General features: G+C 42.2%; 2 protein-coding genes across 8 annotated transcripts in view; one reads left to right on the top strand and one right to left on the bottom strand.

Annotated features, from left to right (window-relative positions):
* aarsd1 (alanyl-tRNA synthetase domain containing 1) overlaps positions 1 to 398 on the top strand; it is a 5,376-nt gene extending 4,978 nt beyond the window's left edge. Inside the window, exon 12 of the mRNA XM_061757201.1 lies at positions 62 to 398. Within this exon, the coding sequence (XP_061613185.1) occupies positions 62 to 200 (139 nt within the window). The 3' untranslated portion in view covers positions 201 to 398. The remainder of the gene's footprint in view (positions 1 to 61) is intronic.
* LOC133469736 (myoferlin-like) lies at positions 210 to 23,688 on the bottom strand. Of its 7 annotated transcripts, XM_061757192.1 has the most exons (55): positions 23,570 to 23,688; positions 22,940 to 23,008; positions 22,269 to 22,324; positions 21,418 to 21,509; positions 18,045 to 18,153; positions 17,875 to 17,968; positions 17,640 to 17,794; positions 16,741 to 16,869; positions 16,602 to 16,664; positions 16,430 to 16,480; positions 16,302 to 16,332; positions 15,781 to 15,896; positions 15,568 to 15,694; positions 15,377 to 15,480; positions 15,221 to 15,289; positions 15,104 to 15,147; positions 14,422 to 14,504; positions 14,193 to 14,231; positions 13,314 to 13,438; positions 12,901 to 13,014; positions 12,637 to 12,814; positions 12,427 to 12,551; positions 12,227 to 12,336; positions 11,902 to 12,094; positions 11,574 to 11,729; positions 11,363 to 11,494; positions 11,039 to 11,202; positions 10,324 to 10,438; positions 10,107 to 10,209; positions 9,625 to 9,767; positions 9,383 to 9,553; positions 9,065 to 9,158; positions 8,903 to 8,980; positions 8,642 to 8,823; positions 8,403 to 8,561; positions 8,134 to 8,235; positions 7,892 to 8,053; positions 6,747 to 6,912; positions 6,343 to 6,419; positions 5,589 to 5,600; positions 5,412 to 5,510; positions 5,079 to 5,207; positions 4,846 to 5,001; positions 4,676 to 4,767; positions 4,411 to 4,581; positions 3,652 to 3,800; positions 3,300 to 3,439; positions 3,134 to 3,222; positions 2,977 to 3,072; positions 2,571 to 2,712; positions 1,922 to 2,021; positions 1,351 to 1,544; positions 1,130 to 1,239; positions 879 to 1,026; positions 210 to 755 (listed from the first exon to the last, which is right to left on the bottom strand). In XM_061757192.1, the coding sequence occupies exons 1-55, from the start codon at positions 23,574 to 23,576 to the stop codon at positions 717 to 719; spliced, it is 6,153 nt and encodes a 2,050-aa protein (XP_061613176.1). In that variant the 5' UTR covers positions 23,577 to 23,688; the 3' UTR covers positions 210 to 716. The 7 variants fall into 7 exon arrangements, with proteins under 7 accessions (XP_061613176.1, XP_061613174.1, XP_061613175.1 ...); XM_061757190.1 differs by lacking the exon at positions 23,570 to 23,688 and having other exon boundaries at positions 22,940 to 23,229; XM_061757191.1 differs by lacking the exons at positions 5,589 to 5,600; positions 23,570 to 23,688 and having other exon boundaries at positions 22,940 to 23,229.

Raw genomic sequence — 23,688 nt, 5'->3', positions numbered from 1 at the left:
CTCAAGCTATTAAGTGCTCATAATAATTAAATGTCAATATTTTATCCATCTTTCTCACCAGGTTGTTAGAGCTGCTTCAAGGGAAGGGAGCAGGGAAAAACGGCCGTTTCCAAGGCAAAGCGAACAGCCTAGCACGGCGAGCTGAAGTGGAAGCTTTACTACGACAACACTGCAATCATCATACCAAACAAGAAGAATAAATACGGCCGTGGCTTAATTCTTAGTTTATTAACAATAACACAAAAAGGGAACCAAAACATTTCAGGGGACAATTAGTTTGTAGCTCATCTGATCAAGGTAATGCCACAATGTTGGCTGATGACATGTTAAATGTATACAATCAATATGTGAAATTTCTAATTTAAAAAATGTAATACATTCATGTTATTTTTTTTTTTTGCATCCAAAACATTGTAATCAGTATTGTGCTTTCAAGTGATGTTTATAACATTAGGAATTGAACCCACTGTAATTGATACCAGTGTTTAAGTAGAAAAGTCAATCACCAATCTTGTTTAATTAATCAGATTCGTGCTTGGCAGAATGTTAAAATAGTGCAAACAAGCAAGCATACCCCCACATTCACAATTTCTCTTAAAAAAAGAGACTACACGTGAGTAAAAAGACAGCGAGATTGTTGGCCATTGCTGTACTGTGATCCTTTCGGCATTTCCATAGTCCTTTGCGGGTCAACCGCACTTTCTCGGTTGTACGCTTTATTTTAGTGGCTTCACTATCTTCATGGAGATGTAGTTCTGGAAAAGGCAAAAAAATAGATAAACTGTATCAATTGACATCACTTGAAAATCAAGCACACAAGATATTTAATCTTGGCTAGATTTGACCTTTTGCAGTGTTGCAAGAGGGATAATGCTTACCGGTAGAGAGTACAGCAAGATGGCGAGGAAGAGGAGCACAATGGTGAGAATAATGAGTCCAATGAAGAGACACCGGAACCTTCGCCATACAATGAACTTCATGGTCTTGCATGGGTTGGTGAACCAAAAGAAGGATGTTTCTGGGCGCCTGTTGGTCATGGAGATCACGTTTTACTTCATCAGAATAACCAATTTGACAAAATCATGTCAACGTTGAAGAATATAAAATATATTTGTTGGTGGGCTCCTACTTGGGAGGGTCCAGTTTAGGGTTCATGTTTGGTTCATCCCTGCCTTTTCCTGCCGGTTTTTCATCCACATCAGCTTCACTCACAATTTCCAAAGTCATCTCTACTTTGCCCTATGGATGCATAACAACAGCTCAGAGGCCTGATGATGTAAAATCATATGTATAAAAAAAAACCTCATATTTAGATCATACAGTATATTACACAATATTGTCCATCCTCACCCCTAAGGCCTTGTTCCCATCTCGCTCAATAGAACAGGGCCACCAGCCCCTCACTGACTTCTGGGTAAACAGACACTTGGCAGGTTCAGGCTTGTGTTGCACGTCTGTATCCACATTGTCCATCATGGACAGTGAGCACTTCTCTGGCGTCTTTGCAGGGGGAATCAAGTTGTGCAAATAGAGCTCCAGCGTTCCTGGGATCAAAGCAAAGACACATTCCCAACCAAGCCACATTTTAAATTGGAGCAAAAAAAATAAAATAATAAAAATCGCTTACTGCAGACCAAATCAAAAAATCTCAAAAGACATTCTATACAGTATGCTACTTGTGTGAAATCTGGGCCTGTTTAATTGAACACAAAGCCATTCTTTTGTATGAATGGAAAAGTGGATACACAGGTTAGTTGTGCTTTCTGCTATCAAGTGGAAGAGCGTTGAATTTTTCTGCCTATCACGATATGTTGTTGGCATAGATGGGATGAATAAAGATAGATTGTCTGTAGTAATTTTCAAACCAATTGCTGGGAATTGTGTAAGTGTGAACATGTTTGATAAGCTTTACATGTCTCACCAAGATAATCATCCAGTGAGAATTTGTCATTGTCCCATATCTGGATACTCAGTTTGGGTGGGATCCTGAACTCAGTTTTGTCCAGACTCCAAAAGTGCTCCTGTTGAAACAAACAGCTTGTGACTGTAAGTTTGACATTCTAGTACAAACGCTTGTTTTTCCTTCCGTAGTCCAAACCAGGGGTTGGTTGAACTTTTTGAGTCCAAAAACCCCTTACAGGTGAATTTCCCCCCCCCCCCCCTCGCCAAGGGCCAAGTATTTCCAATGATTATTATTATTATTGTTCTGTTTTTTTAAAGTCAGAACATAAAGTAAAAGTTTAACGAGGAAAGAATCATATTGTAACAAGTGCATTTTGACACATATACAACTTTAATGTAATATTACACCTTTTATTCTGGAAAAATATCCCTTTTGGTCAAAAGAAAAGATGTTACTGTATATAGAGCTTTAATTAGCCCATCGCTAAGCTAGGGAGGAGTAATTGGTTTATTTGTTTTCCTGGTATGTTAGTCCTCCATTTAAAAAAATAATGGCACGACCTACTCATTTATTGCAAATTATTTTGTAAACTCCCGGGGACCCCAGTTTTAGAACTACTGGTCTAAACTCCAAAAGCTAAAAAGGTAGAAAAAGGGGAGGGGCTCACCTTCTTTGAGACGAGGCAGAGTTGCTCCGCAGGAAGGTAGTCAAATTCAAAGACGAACCTCCAATTGAAGTTGCCGTCTCCGTCTAGAGACCTGTAGTGGACATCGGTCCGCTGCTTGTCCTCCTCCATTCCTGGCATCCAACTGCAACACATCAACATTTCAAACAGAGTTAACAAATATGACCTTGTGTTCTTCAAGTGCTCCTACAAATAGTTGGCATGTCAGCAACAGAACCTCTGGCCGAGATGTGTGTGCGTAACAAGACAAGAGATTTAGAAGATTTATTTAATATTGTTTAGTTCCTAAACAATATTTAAGATCCTGCATAAACAAATAACAGCCTGACCTCAATTAATATACGCATCTGAAAATAACTGGTACAACAGAGTGATGAGTCATCTGTACCCTTTAACATAAATGTCGCTCATGTGCTCTCCGGTGACGCTCGTCTCATCCAGAGTCACGTCTGTCGTGTTCCAAATGACGACGCGCAGGAAATGCCTGGGGGAAAACAATATCAGCATTGATGGCACAGTGAGGAGGACATTTTAGGTGCACTTACTTCTTCGGCTTGCGTGGGGTGATGTCAAAAGGGGGACCGGGCGCGCCCATGCTTTTGGGGAAAACATCCACCCACATCTGAAGCCTTCCCTGTTCAGGTTAGACCAATAGGCCACTTAATGGTAAATGTGCACATTGATAGGTGAGTCTATGAGAATCTGGATAACCTGGGACAGATTGGGCTGAAAGCTGCTGTAAAGTGTCCTGGCCTCCACATGCTCGGGTACCAGTCCCTGTGTTCGCAAGACATGCAGACACAGACGCTCCCAGGCTGGACCCAAGTGTTCATGAATCTCCTTTTTGTCCTCTGGAAGGGGAAACAAGTCATATAGCATTCCAGGTTCAGTTTGCCTAGTATGTCTCTATGAACAAGGTTAGACATAAAACTTGTATAAAAGAATATAGAATTTAAAGGGATCGGTCTTTTTTTTTTATATAAAACAATTGGACCACAGGAACCTATGATGGTGCAAATGCAGCTCATCATATGATTAACGTACACTAAAGTGATGAACTGACCAAACTGAGCTAGCGTGTATTCTCTTCCATTAAAGGCAAGTGAATTGCCGTTGTCCTCCGTCCTGGGTTTGGAAAAGCCTTTCAGGCGAGCTAGGTTCTCCAAGATCTCAGACGGCTTCAGCTGGTCCCGCCACTGGTTGATTCCAGAACTGACAGCGAAAACACAAAAGAATATAGTAGGTTCAGTGGTCACTTTCATCTGAGAACATCCTGGTCGACTTCAGCTTGTTGAGCATCATAATCGTTCGCTTGAAGCCTTTGAACAACCTGAAGTCAGTCGGGTAAAGCTACCGCTCAATCGAGCTTGTCTGGATACAGAGTTCCAGTATAGCCCTTTGGATACACGTTCCCTGGCTTTGCACAAACGCCTGCTTTAGGAGTCAAGTGTGGTGGCGGTAGCAGGCATTCTGCTGCGTGGTTCGTCAAAAACACAGTTTTGCCATGGATAGCGTAAATTGTACTGCGCGCTGGGGCCGTGTGAAGGCTTCTCAAACTGGCACTGAACTGCAGTCAGGGACAGAAAAATGTGTTGGTTGGCAATTTTGCATTGCTTCTCCAATGTCAATTAGCAAGCCATTTGGGAGTGATGCTTCCAAAAACTGCTGCAAAGTCTAAGTTGTCAAATGCAGATGGCTTCACGTTTTTCCGAATGATACCTTAAATGAAATAGAAAAAAGGAAGTGTATCGTGACTTTTGGGATACCCTGTATATATTTTTAGTGCACATTTCACTCCTCAACCTGAGCACAGTTGCCTTACGTGCAGTAGGTTTGTGGCAGGCCGCAGTAGGAGTTATAACGGGACAGGAAGCGGTTCTCCAGATCGATCACCGTCTCCCCGACCTTCTCGTCGCGACTCAGGAGGTCATAGTCGTAAACGGAGATTTTCAGGTCTTTGTCTTGGGGCAGGAAACACGTCATCTCAAACATCCTACGACAAAAGGGAAAGCTTCTGCGTTCATCCTCTGAGAAATCCTAAAGTGAACCACATGCTCGTTAAGAATTTCTCCATTGTGATGAGCTACCTTCCAAACACAGGGTTGGTTGTGTTGGGGAGGTAATGGTCTCTGTCATCAATTGTGTTCTTTCCCAGGGATATCTTCATATATGGGTCACACTAAGGAAAAGGGAGAAGCTCAACACATTGACTGGACCTTGTTGTAAAAAGGGGATTTCATTGCAGATTCATCCTCACTCTGCCGTTATTGTCTTTAGGCTGGAGATCGATGGCCTGGACCACATAAATCCTGACCAGACACTCCTGGGGTCCACTATCGGGCAGCTCTCGGAATTGCCGGGGGGGAGGGGTGACACCTGGGTCATCTGGCAGAGGGTACACTTTAAACGAGCCCTGCGGGCGCAAAACCACAAACAACTCACAGATTCGAAGCAACTCGTTATTTCGAAATGTGATCGTGTCAAAAGTACCTTGAACTCCCCGACCACACTCGGGTCGTCATCCCCGTCCTCGTTCTTGCCTCGCTGCAGTTTGAAAGTGCTGCAGAAGTCTGTCAGCCCTTTGAATTGTGGGATGTCTTCGAGTTCACAGTCATAGACCTGAGAAGACAAAGCTAATGAAATCAAAGACTACGACTGTCTAGTCAGAGAGATAATCCACTATGAACATTTATATTTGTTTACAATGGTCTATAACTGCATATATTAAGAAGTCATAATATTTTGCCCTCTTATGAAGTCACCAAAATATTAGAAACGCGTATCAATCAACCTGTATACTTTGTATTTAGAGTGGCATCTTACTTTGAGGGTGTCATATCCTTTCTTGATATAAGGGCCACATTTCTCATGCTCGCCCACCGAAACGTAGAATTTACTCCACCAATCCACAGTCTGCTTTTCCTAGGGATTGGATTGGGCATACGTTTTACCAATTAATCCATTGTCAGTTTGAAAATCAATCACTCTGCAGTTACTCACCTTCTCTATGGTCTGTGCAGACACACCGGACACCGGAAGTCAAAAGAAGAGAAATATATCATAGTAAAATATTTTTTGGGTGCAAACCAAATAGTAATTATTGAATTGTATGATTTGAGCTACAATTTGAGGACTGACGGGTCTGGGGTGTGTAAGGCCACTAGGGGGTGCTAGAATAGTACATTTGTATCACAGCCTTTTTCCCCTCCCCCCCTTAATGGTACTCAAAATGCCCTCTTGGTGGTAAATGTGCCAACCCTGTTGAGGGAGAACATTTTTGCCATGATTTGAAACGGCGGCATTCAGTTTGGTTATTTGGATTCAATTTGTCACTGTGCTCCTGATACAAATGTCACATTATTCCCCTTCAGTGAAAAGCTGCATTAGTTTGATGTGCTCATTAGATGAAAGAGTAATGAACAAAGGAACAACATTTGAAAAATCATTATTCTCCAGGATACATTAAATGGCATTGTGACATCGTTACAGAGCTGTGGTTTATTAGCTTCCCAGTGTCATTAGTGTCCAGCTTTGTGAGAGCGCGACAACAACAAGAAGTAGCCATACATACAAAAGAGGAGGTAGGGGGAGTCATTTTGTTGACAGCAGCTGTTATGCTGCACATGAACTGCAAGCCAGAGTGACACCATGTCAAATATGACTCCATGGGTCAAATTGTGACTCCTTAGGTCAGTTACAGTTGATTGCGTTATTAGAACATCTGTGGAAATATTCGTGACCGGATATTACTTACCTGAGTTTCTAACAGTAGTCTAGTTTCATCCATGTTGATGGAAACGTGTCTGGAAGGCAACGCCGCCATGAGGGCCACTGCAAGAGTACACATGAGAACAACTCTTTGGGAGTGGTATTCTGCAGAGGTGGGTGACTCCAGGACAATGACGCGAGTCAGGCTGAGGAAGACCGTTTTAGTGGTTTTTTAAGGTTTTTGCTGGACTAAAACTTGTGAAAGACAACGACTGACTTGGTATTCATGACACTGATTTTAGCCATATTAACTTGGGACTTGCATGAAACAAGTTGAAGACTTGACGTACTTCTGATTTGCGCACATGTGAATTACCCCACCATCTCTAGTATTATGTTTAGTCATTCTGTCAAAATGCTCAGTCACTGGACTTATTTTGCATTTCTTACTTTTGGAAGCCATAGCTCCCTCGGCCGTGATCACATACGGATCGCAGCGGAACTGCTCCAGAGAGGTGATGGTGCACTGGCCCACCACCGGTTTCCTGCCAAATGGACGGTGGTCAATCACCTTTAGCACAATCGGAGGAGTGTACATCTCATCCTTCGGTAGAAGCTGGAGGGTTGACGGGAAGACAAGACAAAAAAAATAAAATAAGTTGGTACAAGCACCGTTTGTGGCAATAGCTCAACATTTATCGCTGTAATGCTTTGGTGCAGAAGGAACTGGTCAACCACAAAGGTAAGTGCGTGGTGCAGATTAATTTCCTTCTATTAACCTGCTGAGTAGTCAGTGGAACATTTGATTTATTGCATCAATCAAGCTTTAAGACCGTTGTAAAAGAGTTTGGGAAGATGATGTAACCACAGTCGTTTGCTTTTGTTGAGTATTAAAGCAGTGCGAGCGCAGAGTGACGTAGACTTTTCTCCCATTTTAATCCTTGACAGAGTAATACATTTGTGATTTTTTTTTTTTTTTTTTTTAGTGTATAAAATTAGCAATTTAACATTTTGGGGTGTGTTTATGTCGGTGCGCATAAGGTATAATGCCAAGGTAAACAATGCTGTGTTTGGTAACGCTCCGTAACGTTTGTTTTCATTTCCTGAAAAGTAGTGATTTTGGAGATGAGTATTATCCCTGACAGCGACGATATGTAGCTTGTAGTAGATGGATATTTGCCAACTCTGTATGGTTTTCTTAGTAAATAATGCTGCACAATAACTCATAACTGGCGACTACACAGCACAGAGTGAAAAGACCTCAAAATGGGCATCCCCAGAATAGAGTACCTAAAGGCAAATGCGTTGTTTTAAAATGTATTTTTTATAATACTTCATAGATTTAAGTAAACAGCAGCTGATAAAGAAAATATGGACATGAAATAAAGTTTTGACATCTTGGGTTAAGTTCCCCTTTAATGCTGCCGATTAGCTAAACTGACCTCAGGGACAGGGAGGGGGGGGGGGGGGGGGGGGGGGGGGTTTAGCGCCACAGAGTTCTCCAAATGCATTATCATGTGAACTGAATTTCTTTCGGTAGGCAACTGCCCTGTTTAATTAAATACATTTCAACACAGTGTAGTTGTACGACTTACCACTTTGATGAAGAGGACCGAGCTGGGGAAGTTGGGGCTCTTCTTCATGTTCCTGATGACTGCAGATTCCACCCTGTCCCCGCCGCACTCCACCACCAGGCTGGGTGAGGACACTGTGGCCAGCTGATAGGGCTTCATGTTCCTCAGACCCCATGCTAGAATCTGCGTGCAGCAATTACACAGGCACACTGAGAGACCTTGTGATTGAAGCTGTCAGACTAACAAACAGATAAAAACATTACCTCCACCGCAGTGAGCTGCACAATCGGCCGGATACCTTGCGGAACCATGTAGAGGTTCTCTGCCCTCTTTGGGGGAACCAGAGGAAGATCTGACTCTCCTGACTGTAGAGACAAAGCAGGTAACGTATGGCGCACACTTGCTTGGTGAGGAAGAGCTAAGCGTGAAAACTATTCTTTGTCTGGGATTTATCACCTTCAAGTTGGCACAAATTCTAAAGTAAACTTTCACCGACAAAACAAAGTCCAGATACATTTCTTAGGTTGCATACCTTATCTTTGAGAATAAGTTCAGCAGCAACCAGTGCCGCCCCTTCCTCGCACCCCCTCTGCATGATGGGATGCCAAAGCAGTTTGGGTGTCTGATCCATGCTGGGATTCAACTTGACCAGTGGAGCGCAAAGACACCGACCCAACAGCTCATCCTTGCCCTGGACAGTGACAATCTTGTCAGGGGGAGAACATTTTCTCAGAATGGATTTATTAAATGACTCCCTTTGTGTAGCGTTACCACTTGGTCATGGTCGTAGAATTCTATGACAACATCCGGGGGATGTTGCGCAAGAGCCTGCGGGTCCCCGTAAATTTCCACATGATTAAAAATCAGGGTTTGGTCCCAGGTTGGGTTTAACGTTGCACGCAGCTTTTCTGTTGTCTTACTTAGATGTAGGAAAGAGACGTGGGCATAGGGATCTGTTGAGCAAACAAAAGTGACCTTTTCCGTATTTTGGCCAAATGTAAGAATTTCTATCACCACAAGGGGTCAACATACCAGAAAAACTGTCTTTGTCCATAGATGTCATGTTTCTTGCCTGATAGACATACACACGTAGGTGATACATACATGACCCTGAATAGGGAGGGAGGAACAAAATCATTCATACGTGTTGTGGGAAGTCATCTCCATGTATACCTACACGTCGCCATCACTCACGGTCTAAGGAGCAGGACACAGTGGGCGTGTTGGCACCAAACATCTTAGTGACGTCGCCCTTGGAGCTTCTTTCTTTCTCCTCTGTATCAACACCCTGGAAAGTAAATCAACATACAATACAAAGACTCCTGAGGGAAATGGCACAGTTAACACTTAATACATAAGTAAATATTTAATACTAGAACTGGTTCATGATTTCATACACTACCTTCTTCCTTAATATAACAAGGATGGACGTGCATTATCTCTGTAAAGACTGTAGACGCTAGGCCCATATTGAAGTTTAGAATCTGAATAAAACTGATTATTTCTACCCACCAGTGCACCCTCGAGTTTGAAGATGGCTGATGCTCCTAAGCGGTCTTCTGGCGCCATCTTTCTCCTCCACCGCCGCCGACGAAACGTATCCGACGAACGCTCCTTCCTGTGGAACTTCCGGCCGATCAGTGATGAGAATTCCCAGCCCTCCGGATCTCCCTGGTCGCGCCTCTGTGCACACAGGGACATGGTCCCCAAATGTTCCTAAAACCTGAAAAACAGGATGGTGATGGGATGCTGACCTCCATGGTGGCACCCGCAGGAAGTGCGACTCTCTTGCGAGGTCGAACCAGCCGTCTCCTACGGTGGACGTGGTACACCTTCTCCGCCGGCACCCAGGACCGAGGCTTGTCATCTGGGGGAATGGTCAGTCCACATTCCCATCCTGTGGAAAACATTTTTCCCTTTAGTTTACCATCAGGGCCAGCAAAATACTTTCAGAAGCACTGATCTACTTTTACAACTGAAATTCTGAATTAAATCTAAATTCTCTGGTGAGTAGTATGTAGTTTTAGTCATGTTATTCGATAAATATTGATTCTGAACTGCTCCAGAGCATGTACATGGTCCAGGTGCATATTGTTATATTGAGCTTTGTACAGTATTGATGGTTTCTATAATTGCGATATGACAGTGGTGGTATTAAGATGAAGATGAACTCAGAAATCTCCACTGAAGGCCAAGGTACTAAATGTACGGCCTGCCACTGGATTAATGAGAGCACCTTGATCATCCACAGCTCTGTTGATGTCAACTGTCCACTCATCCTCCCACGTCCAGCCAGGAGGACAATCGAATTCCCCTGGATTTCGGCTTTTCTCTCCATTCTGTGCGACAAGACATTTCATTAACAAGAACAAGAGGATTAAAACAAAGAAAAACTTTATGGAGTGTGTGCTCTTTACAGCTGCCGGTACATTTGCATGCGTGTGCGCTCTTACCACATCGGTGAAAGGCTCGGAGGCGGCCTTCCACTCTCCACCAGGGAAGCGGGTCTCATTTTGGAAAACCTCATCCATGAATTCAGTGTGTCCTGCATCTGCCTCCGTTAAGAGACTTCAACACAAAAAGTCAAATTAGGTACATGGATACCATATAACCACGCTGAGTCTAATGGCTGCTTAAACGATGAAAAGGTTTGCATGTACTGAGAGAGACGATTTACATGCAGAGTGACCAAACTAATGGCCACATTTTAACACAAGCCGAGATGGTTTATGAGTTGATATTCAAAAGTTGCCACATCAGAAAGATCAACCGATCAAAAATGCTTTCTAATACCATCTGCGAATATAAAATGTAAATATATTCAGTACTAGTCAGTTCCAACTTGAGGGGTATTTGCACTAAGCAGCGCAGTGACAATGATGGCAATTTATACACGTATTGTAAAGTTAAGTCGAGGCACAGGGGGTGATTGTTGAGAAAGGGGTTAAAAGTACCAGCTCACCAGCAGGACTTGGTATTTTCTCAATAAATCAGTCTGTGGCACGAGAGGAATGTAAACAAGAGCGGCTGACTCACTTCCTCAGCACAGTCAAGAAAATATGAGTTATATATAACCATCCTGAAACGATTCATAATAAGCAGTGTAACCTTTTCCTAAGTTTTTAGGGAGGACAAACGATCGGCTGAGTGGTGTGTAGTTCCACTTACGCTTTCTCCGGGTCAATAAACCAGCCCGACTCCCACTCCCATCCTCTCGGAGGCATGAAGTACTCCTTTTTCAACTTGAGGTTGCCCGTTACGTCAGAGAATTTATGGCGCCCCACCAGTCCTGTGGTTCCCCACTTTCCAAACATACTGGCTTGGTTCTCGTACTGCAAAGCCAAGCACACTCTGGCTCACTTCCAAGTTCGGACTTGCTTCAGGGCTCATAATAAAGACAATTCTGAGTGAGCAATGTCCTTTCCACGCCTCCTGCAATTTCTGTGCGCTAAGCTTTGCGCCTGGCTCTGACCTTTATTTGAATTAACGTACCAGCTCTGCAAACACACTGAAGGTCCCCTCAGAAAAGGAGTTGAACTTCTTTTCATGTGCAGACAAACCCAGCCACATGTTGACTCGAATCTGAACAGGCACCTTCAAGCCTCTGTTTTTGTCCATTGGGTACTGAGAGGAACATGACATCCCGATTAGATTGGATGGGCAGCACAGAGACAGCAAAGCTTCTCTAATATTCTGAAGGTACCTTTAAAACGATAGTATGGGTTTTGCCACAGTGTTGTCCACAAGCCTGCTCACTGTATGTGGAGTAGAGGATTTGGTGAGCTGGTATGCGGCTGTAGGCCACCCTGCTCTCACCGCGGAGCATCCAAATGATTACATCGGGCATGCTGTTCTGGGGCTGAAGGTGCACAACAAACCATTTTAGGACAGTTCCTTGTATATACTGTAATAAAGAATTGTTAGTCTAATAATCAGGAATGGGGGTTCAATCCTTCTACTTAAAATTGGGTGACACAAAAAGCCATCAGAGCTCAACCAATTAAAATTTTATTGACTGGCTGTGTTTTCACCTCTTCCGCAAGCGATGAGAGTTTTTCCGCCCACGACTCGATGTCAGCCAGAGTGTCAGGGATGTCTTGGGCCTCCTCTCTCATGCGTCTGGCCGCCCGCTCGATGCTCTTCAAGCCACTGTCTCGCAGCTTCTTGAGTTGGAGGTCCAGGGATGTCAGGTTGGAACGGCCTTCCAGCTCCGGTGTTGGGAAACTAGAGAAAGGAGACAACGTGGGACTATAAATTCTGTGAACAGTCCACTAACCAGATACTTCATTCTGGTACACTTGCAAAATCTAATGCGATCCAATAAAAAGAGCTGAATGATTCTTATCTTTCACTTACTTTTCTAGGTCTTCAATAAGCTGACTCAGCAACTTCACCCAGACACCAGATAGCTGTTTGTCGGGTGCTTTAGCCAAGACAGCTGTTCTAAAGTCTTCTAGGTTAGATTGCTATGACAAGGAATAACATCACTTAGTGAGCTCTCATCACACTGTGGCACAGAAACGGGAATGTTTTATTTGAGTAAAATGGAAGATTACCAAGCGGCGATAGATATAAAGGATAATATTGACAGTGTCCATGCGGTGGCTGATGTCCTCCCAGAATGAGGTGACCACGACTACTGGCTTGGTGCCAGCCCACGGCAGGTAATAGTAGTGGTTACCTTGAAACATAACACACCGTTTAAAAATAAAAACAAACATCCCCAGTCTTTCAGTCAGAAATAATCCAAATTGTGGCTCGCTTACCATCAAACACAGCACAGCTATACTGAGTGGTGGAGGCCAACGGTTTGCAGGTGGTGTCGAGTTTGTTGCCATAGTTACCGATGCTGACCTCAAACTGGATCGGCTCCCCTGGTTCTTGTATCATGGAGGCACTGTGGAAGACTGCACAGAGACAGAACTTCCTTCTCCTCTGGTATTTCTGATGTAAGAGAGGAAAACAGCAAAAAGAAGTTTTCTAAAATTTCTAATTTCCTTATTTGCCAAATTTTAGATGATTAACATTACCTGTACCACCAAGATGTCATCACTGGGGATGCTGTCTACTGCTTTGTCAACTTTGCCCTCTAACTTCGTGGACATTTCGACCAGGACCCTGCCCCTGTAGGCCACTCCTTCACCCTGTTCAAAAACAATATGCTAACAGCTAGAAAGCCCTTTCAGACACAACTAGTGTACATTTCCTCTTCAGGGCACACTGATTAGACTAGAAACAAATGTGTATTCCTTAATATTACTTTATTCTTTTTTGTCCCTGTCAAGTGAATATTATTGATATTCACCTTCTCTTGCAGCTGCTTGCCAAATATATTGCATGCAACCCATAAGTGTTTGAAGTGCACTAAAAGGGGGCATTTTGCCTTAAATGGTTGCACAGAAACAATAAGTGTGTACCACAGCAGTGCGTTTGTTACCATTACCTTTCCCAAATTCAGATCTTCGTAAGGGTCAGGCAGTCCACTGAACTCTCTGGGGCTGCCATAGAGGTTGATGAAGCAGGGACCAAAGACAGGCAGGAAACCAACCTCTGACTCTCCCGTTCCGGCTACATGCAGATAAAAACAACTTAGACATGCATTTCACTAGGCAGAATGAAAAGCTTCTATGTTAGTATGCAGAGCAGCTCTTGATCAGGCAGTGGTGTTGGAGGTCATTGAGCAAGAAATACTTAAAAAAAATAAATCATGTTTCACACAGCTATGCGACACACAGCATTTGAGTTACAGTGAACCCCCGTTCATCGCATGTTACAGACCCACCAGCTGGAGGCAAAAATCTATAATAGAGATACCATTATTCCCAATTGTTTTACTCCTCCCAGATCATTTAAACATTAAAACAACTTTTTCAACACAAATGGTTTTGAACATACCATTTGAAACTAATTTCAAGCCTAAATTGCAGTGTATATATAAAATACTCTACATATTGTAGCATTTTTTGTACATGTGCATCTAAGAGGCGGAGCCTGGTGGGGTGACATGTGACATCTGGATGAGTGTTTTGGCGTGAGCTGTGGCTGACAGCAACTCCTACATTAGTGTGCTCAGTTTGTCTCTTCTCCAATCGTTCAATAAATGGTTGAAAAGTGCACAAAAAACAAATGACTGCTATAAATGCACAATTCAATGATATAGCAGGGACTTCCGCATTCGATATCTTATGTTCCACAGACGAAATCTGGATTATAGCGGGGGTGCGGCCGATGAGCCACGATGTACCGGGGAACACTGCAGTTTTGCATGCACAATATTAGCAATAGCACACATGCAACAGAGCAAAGGAGAACACAGGTGAACCTTCAAATGATGACATTTCCGCATTTCCTGCATGTTCCTCTATTCCAGGAAAAAGACAACAATTGAGGCACCATTTAGAAGTCAGTATAGAATGAATACTTTTTTTTTTTTTTTTTTTTTAAACAGTAATATAACCACCATAAGTCCAAGTGACATTGGGGGGGGGGGGGGGAATAAAAATAAAGAAATAAAACAGAGCACTAGACTGCTGTAAAATCATTAGCCATACCTTCTATTTCACCCCCAGAGGAGGCTATTTTGGCCAGGTTGAAGTATGTGGTGCCAACAGCATCATTCCCGGTCACACGATCCCTGCAGTCACACACGACTCTCATTCATTAACTCACAGCTCAGCACACACATTCATGTGGCAAAATAAACTCGCGCATGACGCACAAATCCCACAATGTATCGCAAGTGCACTCAGCAGCCACATTATTAAACATGCCTCTCGAAACTGAGCATTATCCTCTTTTTAAAGGTTCCTTTTGTCATTTAATTGAAGGCAGCCGCCTCTTGTACATGTGTGAACGTCAGCAAAGCATTTTAGAACACTTTCACCAGCAAATCAGTCAAAGTTTTTCCTAACACTTCCTCTTGCACCCATTTCCCTCCTGACTAACTGGACCTGCCTTATCAGACGTATTGTTCGCTCAGGAGTACACAGTGATGAAAGCTAGCAGGAAGATGGTGCCAACAGGATTACAGAACTTGTTATTGCCGGGGGAAGGGAGGGGCCTGCGCAGTCTGACTCACAAGGCAGATCATTCTCACACAGCTGGTGATGGAGCACACCCGTACACTAAAGCGAACCACATCGCAGAAATATTGCTTGCTACACCTTGTCAATACTAAGTAACAGCATGAGTTCTCAACAGTGTACAAACAAAACTCATTCACCTGTGACTTACCAATCAAAGACTGTCAGTTTGACACGCTCACACATAGATGGGAACTGCGACAGAGAAGAGAAGAACACATCAAACATACTTTGGTGCAAGATAACAGCCATTGAGAAAGATAAACACCTTGACTTGGAGATTCAACACTTGGTTCCACTCTGGGTTTGCGTTCTTCTCTACGATCTGAGTACATAGCTGCTTGGACAAGAGGAGCCATAAGTCTCATCTCATAGTGGACAGTTTATAAATATGATGCTGCTAAAGAGATGAATGACAAGGAACCTTTTTGCCAGCGAAACGAGCCTCTATGAAAGGATCCACCAGGTTCTTCTTATTTTCATTTCCCCCAAAAACTTCCTTGAGTGACTGGATGAAGGCATCATCCACTAAAACAGAGAATCCACTATAAGTCCCACTTGCTTGTTTGTGTAGACAAGGCATTAAATCCGATAACGTGCTTCAGGGCGTCTTACTTTGCGGGATATCTTCTGCCCTGAAAACCTTGAGCGATAACGTGGCCCATCGTAGAGTGACACCAGCTGGAAGCAGCAGGTTACTTTCAATGTCATCTTGGTCATCATTGGATCCCCTCTTCTCTGACTGTGAAGATGGGGACGAGGGGCAACATTTATTTAGAGGAGGAAGAGAGCGCCACGAACATAGAACAGGCTCCTCCTCTTTCTTACCGGCTGCTCGTCACCGATCCCCACCACGAAAAGGCTGACTTTCAGGTACCCTTTCGCCCCAGAGCTGGAGTCATCCGGATCGTTCAGGAGCAGCCACTTCCTCATGACACAGTGGCCTACAGTAGAAGATGCACGTTGAATTTCACACAATATGTGTGATTGCACAGACTGAAAATTCTGTACCTTATTTAAAACCCATTCCTCAAATATGAGCTAATTATTTGCAGACTTTAAAATAATTGCAGAGAACATTTCATACATTTTTCAGCTATACATAGTAGGGAAAAAACAGTATGATGCAACACAGTTTTATACCATTTCAAACTACAACCACAACAATAACGTTCTTAAAGATGTCGTCGTACAATGGCCACATTTATATAGACTTTGTATTTGAACTAAATAGATGTGCAAGTGCATCTAATTAAGTACCTGACGAGTCTATACTAACAGCATTTTGACATTCACAACAAAAGCATCAAAGTCTAGGCAAATGGAAATGTGGTTTGTCACAAGCTTACCTGGTTCATCATACACATAGCCAACGTCAAGCTATGCGAGAAGACAAGGAGAGATGAGAGAGACCAATGACAAACTAACAAATACACTCCAAACAATTTCTACATGAATACTAAATATGAAATAGTACCTTAAATTCTCCCATCAGACTGTCAGCCCTTAGGGAGTAGGAATTATAAACCTGCAAGGACCATGAAAACACAGTTGACAAATCATTAAAAAAAAGATTCACTTGCCACAAAAGTAGATGGTATGGAAAATTCTGCCTTTACAAAAGGTAATGCTCATTTCGGTCTACTTGCCCGAAAACCGATGTTCTGTTCAAACAGGTCTGATGGAAGCATGTGGACATTATAGAAAAACATCTGTTCAAACAGCAAAATATGTTAAATACTTCAAACCTCTCGAGGCGAAGAGGAAAAAAGAGAACATTTGGAGTACCTCGTCAAAGAATGGGTTGTTTCCCCGCTTAATCCTTGTCCTGTGGGTCTGGCCGCACACCTGAACCTTGACCACCGGCTTGATGTTGTTGCCTGGCAACTGACGGGCCTTGATGAGACGGATGCGGATCTGAAAGACGGACAACATCGGCAAGCGTGAGTCGACTTGAATCATCCATGAACGAATTTAAGAGTATGAAGCTTTCCAGATAATTAGAGTAGATCAGCGTTTCCCAACCTTTATGGAACCAAGGCACATATTTTACATTACAAAAATCTTATAGGACAAGAAATAAAAATGTTTCAAAAAGTATATATACACTGAAATAATGATCTCATTTAAATTTATTCACAAATGTATGTACTTTGTGTGAAATCTGGGCCTGTTTAACAATTTTTGTTGTTGTATGACCAGCAACAGGTACATTTGCCATATATTGGAAGAGCATTTACTTGTTCTGCATGTCACTATATGTTGCTAGGATAGAAAGACAAAGCTATATTATTGGTAGAAAATTTTGGGACCAATTAAGTGAAATTGAATAATTTCTCACAGCACACCTAAAGCCCTCTCGTGGCACATTAGTGGTTGTTCATCCCACAGGAAATAAAAAAAATGTGATTACTCAGACGCCAAAACTCGGTTCCTGTTATTCGCATTCAACCTCACCACATTTTCAGATGGGTAAGCCTGGAAGCAACTTTGGTACAAAATGCAGAAAGGTAGTGACACATTTCCTTGTGCAACATCTTGAGAAGCAGTCAGTAGCTTGAAATACTGTAATGACAACCTAACCAGAATAGGCCCAGTGGTCGACAGACTTAAAAAAAAAATAATAAAAAAAAAATAAATAAATAAAACCTGAAAATTTGTCAAACTTAATTCACAGTCCCACTTACCTGGAAGTCCTGAGGTTTGTTGACAAGCCGCCGTCTGTTCTGTGACCTTACGACTCGCCTGCGGAGGCTAGCGGAGTGACCGGGAGTCGAGGGACTCATCGCAGAACCACCCGGAGCCCCATCAGGTGCAGTCTCATCACCTTGTTCTCCACCACCTGAATAGTATTAAGTAAAGGCTGTCACAGGTTACATGCATTCGGCTGTTATAATCACATTACAGAGTAGATGAACATACCAGAATCCAAAGTAGAATCACCATCATGTGACTCGTCGGCATTTGAGTTAGCATTGGGTGGAGGATCATAGCCAATGACGAGGTTCACGGTGGCCTGCAAGGAAATTACCAAAGTTTTTATGTTCTAAAAATGTTGCCATACTAAACCTAATATCGCTCAATATACTTACACCAATATTGTGGCCATTCTCATCAACTAGAGGCACATTTTTAGATGGTAATGATCTAAGTTGACCAGAGGCAAGCTCTCTCAAAGGAATTCTTGTTGACCCGATGAATCTGCCAGCAAAAAACAACAACACTACATTAAGCAACAGAACCGTAGCTTCAGTTCTCCGTGACACCGGTGCACTGATTTCCTGTGTAAAGTCAACTCTAGCTGGCTGCCAAAGGGGCTAGCCAACATTTTAGTGAACTGTATGGGCCCCCTAGTCATAAAGGGTTGTGTGCGCGCTCAAAAAAAGGCATATTCACTACAAGGGGCACAATAAAGGTCACCACCCAGAGCTAACAAGCCCTGCCTGCTGAGGCAAACAAAAGCAGTTTGAGAGCCAGCAAGACAGAAACAGAAGCCAACCAGTCACAAAGCAGCAACGAAACAACATTTACTATATTTAATTGGCAATTTCAATAGCCCCAAGCAGAATTTACCACTACTTGAACAAGCATTTGGGCAACGGGACTCGATACAAGAGTCACGAGAGATGATGCCATTAAAGTTGATCTTGTTTTGGAAAGAGTTTTGTTGCTTTAGACTTGATATGTAATCCCATTTTAAGGCACCTCGTGGACAAATATATATACATTTGTAAAAAACTACAGTGATGTGTGCGAGTGGATGAGAACTGAATAACAATAATGTCAATAATTCTGTCTGGAGTACCGATAGAGTGTCAAAGAACAAAGTGCAAAATAAAGTTATGAATACTATCCTGTGTTGCCAATAACACAGAGTCATTATCCAACAGCTCATTTATGCAAATACACCAGAAAAGAAAGAGAGATTGTTACCAATTTATCATTTTGAATTCAGCCAGTACTAGGTGTTGAATAATGCAAACTACACCCAAAAACAATCCTAAAAGTGATTAATGAAGAGCACCAATATAATAGCTTAGCACTAAATCCAGACATATTTCTCTTATATACGCCAAAAGAAAAATTACTGTCAATTGACCTTTGTTGCTGCAATTCTATGAAGCAACCCTTATAGTGCATGTTTCCACTGATTGAATTACAACTTCAAAATAAAAGATTTTCAAAACATAAAACAACATAAAAGTCACTTATTAGAAGAAAAATATACAATCTTGCATTCTCTGCAAGTGATGTCGACAGCTGCGCACATTCACGCTGTGGCCAAACAAACAGCTGGACTAGAAACTTTTATAGGGAGGATAGAGTGTTGCGGTTTTGGCAGGACTTTGCGTCCTTCATCAAGAGGGTCGCCGAGTTGCGTCAGTGACTCTGCAAGCCTGGTATGTTTCCTCGGAGACGAGAGTGTCCGACAAGATTTATGCCTTGCTCCAATGGGTTCTCACTTAGCGGAGGGGCTTCACCAAGGATTCAGGTGACACTTCCATGGAATGTCCATTTCAAACATTTTTCTCAGCCCAAAAAACTAAACTAAAAACAAAACAAAACTTATTTTGACTGTGTCCTTTAATATTAATCTTCCCTTCCTCTGTGCTTTCGGATCATTCATCACAATGTAGGACTGTTTAGTTAATAGCCGATAAGTAATGACACTGGTCTGATGATCTTAGGGTGAACCATTGCGGATCTGTATTTCACGCAAACCATAGAATCCAATATTACTAGTGAACACAATAAACTTATTGAGACAAAGTTGGTTTGGATGCACATCTAAACATGGCACCCTGCAGATAATGCACAATTCAGTGGTTCTCAAATAACACCAAGTACCACCTTTAAAAAATATGTAATACATAAAACAAAATACAGTTACAGAGTAGGCCTACGTGTCAAAACAATACTGAGATTTTACATCTAAAACATACACAGTACCTGTATTCATTGTAAGCCATGCAAGATTATGCACAGTTGAATGGAAAGAAAAAAAAAAAAAAAAAAAAAAAAAAAAAAAAAAATCACAGTTTTAGTTCCTTCCCAAAACCTTCGAGAGGTTGGGGGAATTTCTTCCACACCTCACTCATCCAAGCCTTGCTTCTAAAAGACCTTTTATAGTACACTGTGGCAGTCATGACCGAACAGAAAAGGGCCTTCTCACCATAGTTTTCCCACAAAATTTGTATTAAATATCTTCACATCATGGAAGATTCAGGGGGAATTACGGGGTCCAAGTCCTGATTGCCTCATTTTCGTGTTGCGTCCCAAGACTTTTGTTAATCAGTTACGGGTAGGGAGGCCATAAGTACTACAAGTCCAAAAGTACCTTCTCTTGTCACACAATCATTAAAAAGAACCCACTGTGTTCACTGTAGTGTATAAATGTTGAGTACCAAAAGAGGTACTGTCACACATTGTCATGAATGTCACATGATGGATAAATGTTAGCATCACCAAATGTATTTAGCCATTCTTCAGCTATGTTTTATTGGTATGAACAGTGACCTTGACATGTTCAGGTCATCAGTGAAGGAATCTCCTAATCAGATGATTGAATCATGACAGTGCTGCTGCTTCTAATTTGGAAAATCTAATCAGTCCAGGGGCCACCGATCGGTGTGTGCCCTCCCCTTTCGGGTTGCCATAACAATGTAGATCAAGCACACAAACAGATTCTGGAAAACTACTCAAGAGAAGGGGGGAAGCCCTGTGCTCTGACTGCCTACATCTTTGGAGTGTGTGTCAGACAAGCCAGTGGAAAACTTTGCTCAATGTGGACTCATTCGCTGGAGACAGACATTTGGAAAAGCTCCTCCCTCGGTTAAGACTGTCACATGCACACAGGGGGGAACTTAAGCTTATGCAAAGAAAAATGAAAAAAAGACGAGAAATCTGTTCATAAAGTCAAGAAATGCATGGCAGTAATTAGGGAGCCAGAGGAAACATTCTTTGCGGCTGGTCTGAATTAGTCCCATATGAGATTCTGCATTTTCAACGAGAGCCTAGAGCTGTTTTGGAGTAAATACACACGTCTTGCACAGTGTTTAATATGCTCATGCATATTATTGCTCAGACATGATAGAACTAGAATCCTGCCCCATCCTCACCGACTGAGAGCACAAACAGCAATTCATCAGTCGTCTATTGTTGCCCAATCAGAATCAGTCGTCCCACACGGCTCGGCAAGTCTCGGCATGGCAAGAAGGGTGTGTGGGGGAAGAGGCAGCCAGCAGCCCATTACTTTTCAGCTTATCACAGCTTCAGAAGTCTTAAAAGCAGCTTACGGGTTTATTCAGTCACTCTGTTAACTAAATTGACAATTGACTTTTTTGGAGGTTCATTCCAAGGCGCAAATCTTTCATCACAATGAAGCTCTATTTACACAAAGCCAGATAGGCCACAACAGGGAGCTAAATCTCTGAGGTGGGGGCAGGAGGGAGATACGCCACTTACTTATCTTTCCCAAAAGTCTCGGAGTCTTTCACAATCACGTCAACATGGGAGTTGGGTTCTAGCGCGGCTCCGTTCAGGTTAAACTCAAGGATCTGCGAGAAAAGACGAAGCAAGAATCAGCCATAGTAACAAACATTTTGGGTCATCACTTGGTTGAGTCTCTGTTTAAAATTAAACCAGGAAATACAAAAGTGAGGGGGCAAAATAGTAAGTAATTAGTGTGACCTCCATCGTACACTTCAGCAATACAGTTGTAGCAACCTGCCATTTTTTATTTATTTTTTTTAAAAACCTAAATGAAAAGGAACTCTGGCAACACGGTCTCCCATGTACTGTTTATTCATTTTTGTTTTTATTGTTATCTTAATCCTGCCCTTAATACCACCACTATTATGTTGCAATTATAGAAAATAATAAGACAAACACAATATAACAGTACTACATATATAGAGCAATTCAGAATCAATATTTATCTCTATGGCATGACAAAAAAACATGACATTTAAATAAAATGCATCATACTAACCAGAGATGCTGACTAATGAATGTATTAATGTCTGCCGACTGCTACAGGCGTGTTTTGCTAGTTCATCAGTTTTGCTCCGACCAACCAGAGGATGTGAAAAAAAATGCTGATGTTATCATGGGCAAACAGTTGGCACTGGGATTTGAATTTGAAATCTGATAGTTTAAAGAAAACGTCTCATTGCTAATATGGTTTAGGTTGCTACTAGAGATTGATTCTGAAGGCCCTGGGCAGATTAGATTGACATGGAAACACATTCGGAAATCTGATTGGACAAAAAAAAGAAAATACTGCATATGAGGTAGTGGATGTGTTGGACATTTACCTCATTCCATACAGGATTCACTTCACTGTCAATAGAGTTTGTTTTTTTCTTTTCATCTGGAAAAGGACGCAAAACGGCCATTTAATGATGATCACAAATGAAGCCACCCAGACAATGACAAAACACAGAAAGCAGCAATGATATGTCTTCAGAAATAACTTTTAAAATGTGTTTTTTGGCCATCAATTAGGATGCAACAAGTGAGCTGCAATTGTTGCCTTATAAGGGGAAGCAAAAAGAAGAGGAAGAGAAGCAGCCACACCTGTAGGCTGTAGGTTACCGCTAACACATTTGTAGTGATTGAAGCCATTTTGCCCCTGGACTCTCTTTATTTTTCTATGAGAGTTGCGACCCAACTTGACAGCCATTTATAATGCTCCTCATTCCAACATTACATCCCCCCCCCTCCCCCTCCCCTTCTGAAATCAAACTAGGAATATTTGGACATGTAGGGACAATTTGCTGGGGTTGGTCCTTAGATGAAATCTGTGAGTTTGGGAATTTCTTTGTTAGTTTGTTGTTGAAGCACAAGATAAACAGAACACAACACATGTCACAGCCGAGATGATAAATGTTTACAAAGTTACCCACTCTTTAGTCTTACCTTACGTAAAAGTTAAAAAGTTTTAACTTTTAGCAATTAAAAAAAAACAAAAAAACATTATTCATACCTCTAAACACCACTGTTGTGATTGGATCAGGACTTCCAACTTTCTTTTTGGGCAGACTTGCAGCTGACTCTACCAAAATCCGCAACATGATGATCCAGTTTGGAGGGGGGAAAAAAAGGGGGAAAAAAGAAAGAAAAATATTTTTTAAAAAAAGGTTAGTTACTGAGTGAAATGGTCAATCCCGAAGATAAATAATCGACACTGGCATCCTCACAGACGCGTCCGGGACGCAGACACAAAAGTTTATTTCCAAGTGTAGCGTTGTGAAGTGGAAATGAGGGTGGAGCACCAGCGTGTAATTATCCTGAGTGGGGACAGCTCGTGGGCAGTTGCTGCCGTCCTGCGAGGCATTGACACCAAACTGAATTTAAACTGGGAAACAGACTATCCGGGAAGCTTTCAATCAGTCATTAATTTTGAAAAAGCTACTTTGTCCACGACTGAACAAATATCACACAGCTTCATTTTGCTTTTTTTATTTTTTGTTTCGTCAAATATATTGCGTCTCCATCTAGTGGCCGTAAGGCGCTATAACATCAACCCATGAGTGCTGTACCAAGGAAATATTTTTGTGTATGGTTAAAAAAAAAACACAAAAGGTGGATGCAACCAAATTTCATGAATAATCACCTTCCATTGTCGTTTTAGCACCAATTCATATCCGCCCAACGCCTGCTGTTGGTGTCCACATTTGCCTCCAAGAAGGCAATTCGATCTAATATGCACCTGCTTCCAGCTGGCTGGTCACG

The sequence above is a fragment of the Phyllopteryx taeniolatus genome, chromosome 19 (genome assembly GCF_024500385.1).
Source record: "Phyllopteryx taeniolatus isolate TA_2022b chromosome 19, UOR_Ptae_1.2, whole genome shotgun sequence".
Classification (NCBI taxonomy): domain Eukaryota; kingdom Metazoa; phylum Chordata; class Actinopteri; order Syngnathiformes; family Syngnathidae; genus Phyllopteryx; species Phyllopteryx taeniolatus.
This window is presented reverse-complemented; position numbering and strand designations above follow the sequence as displayed.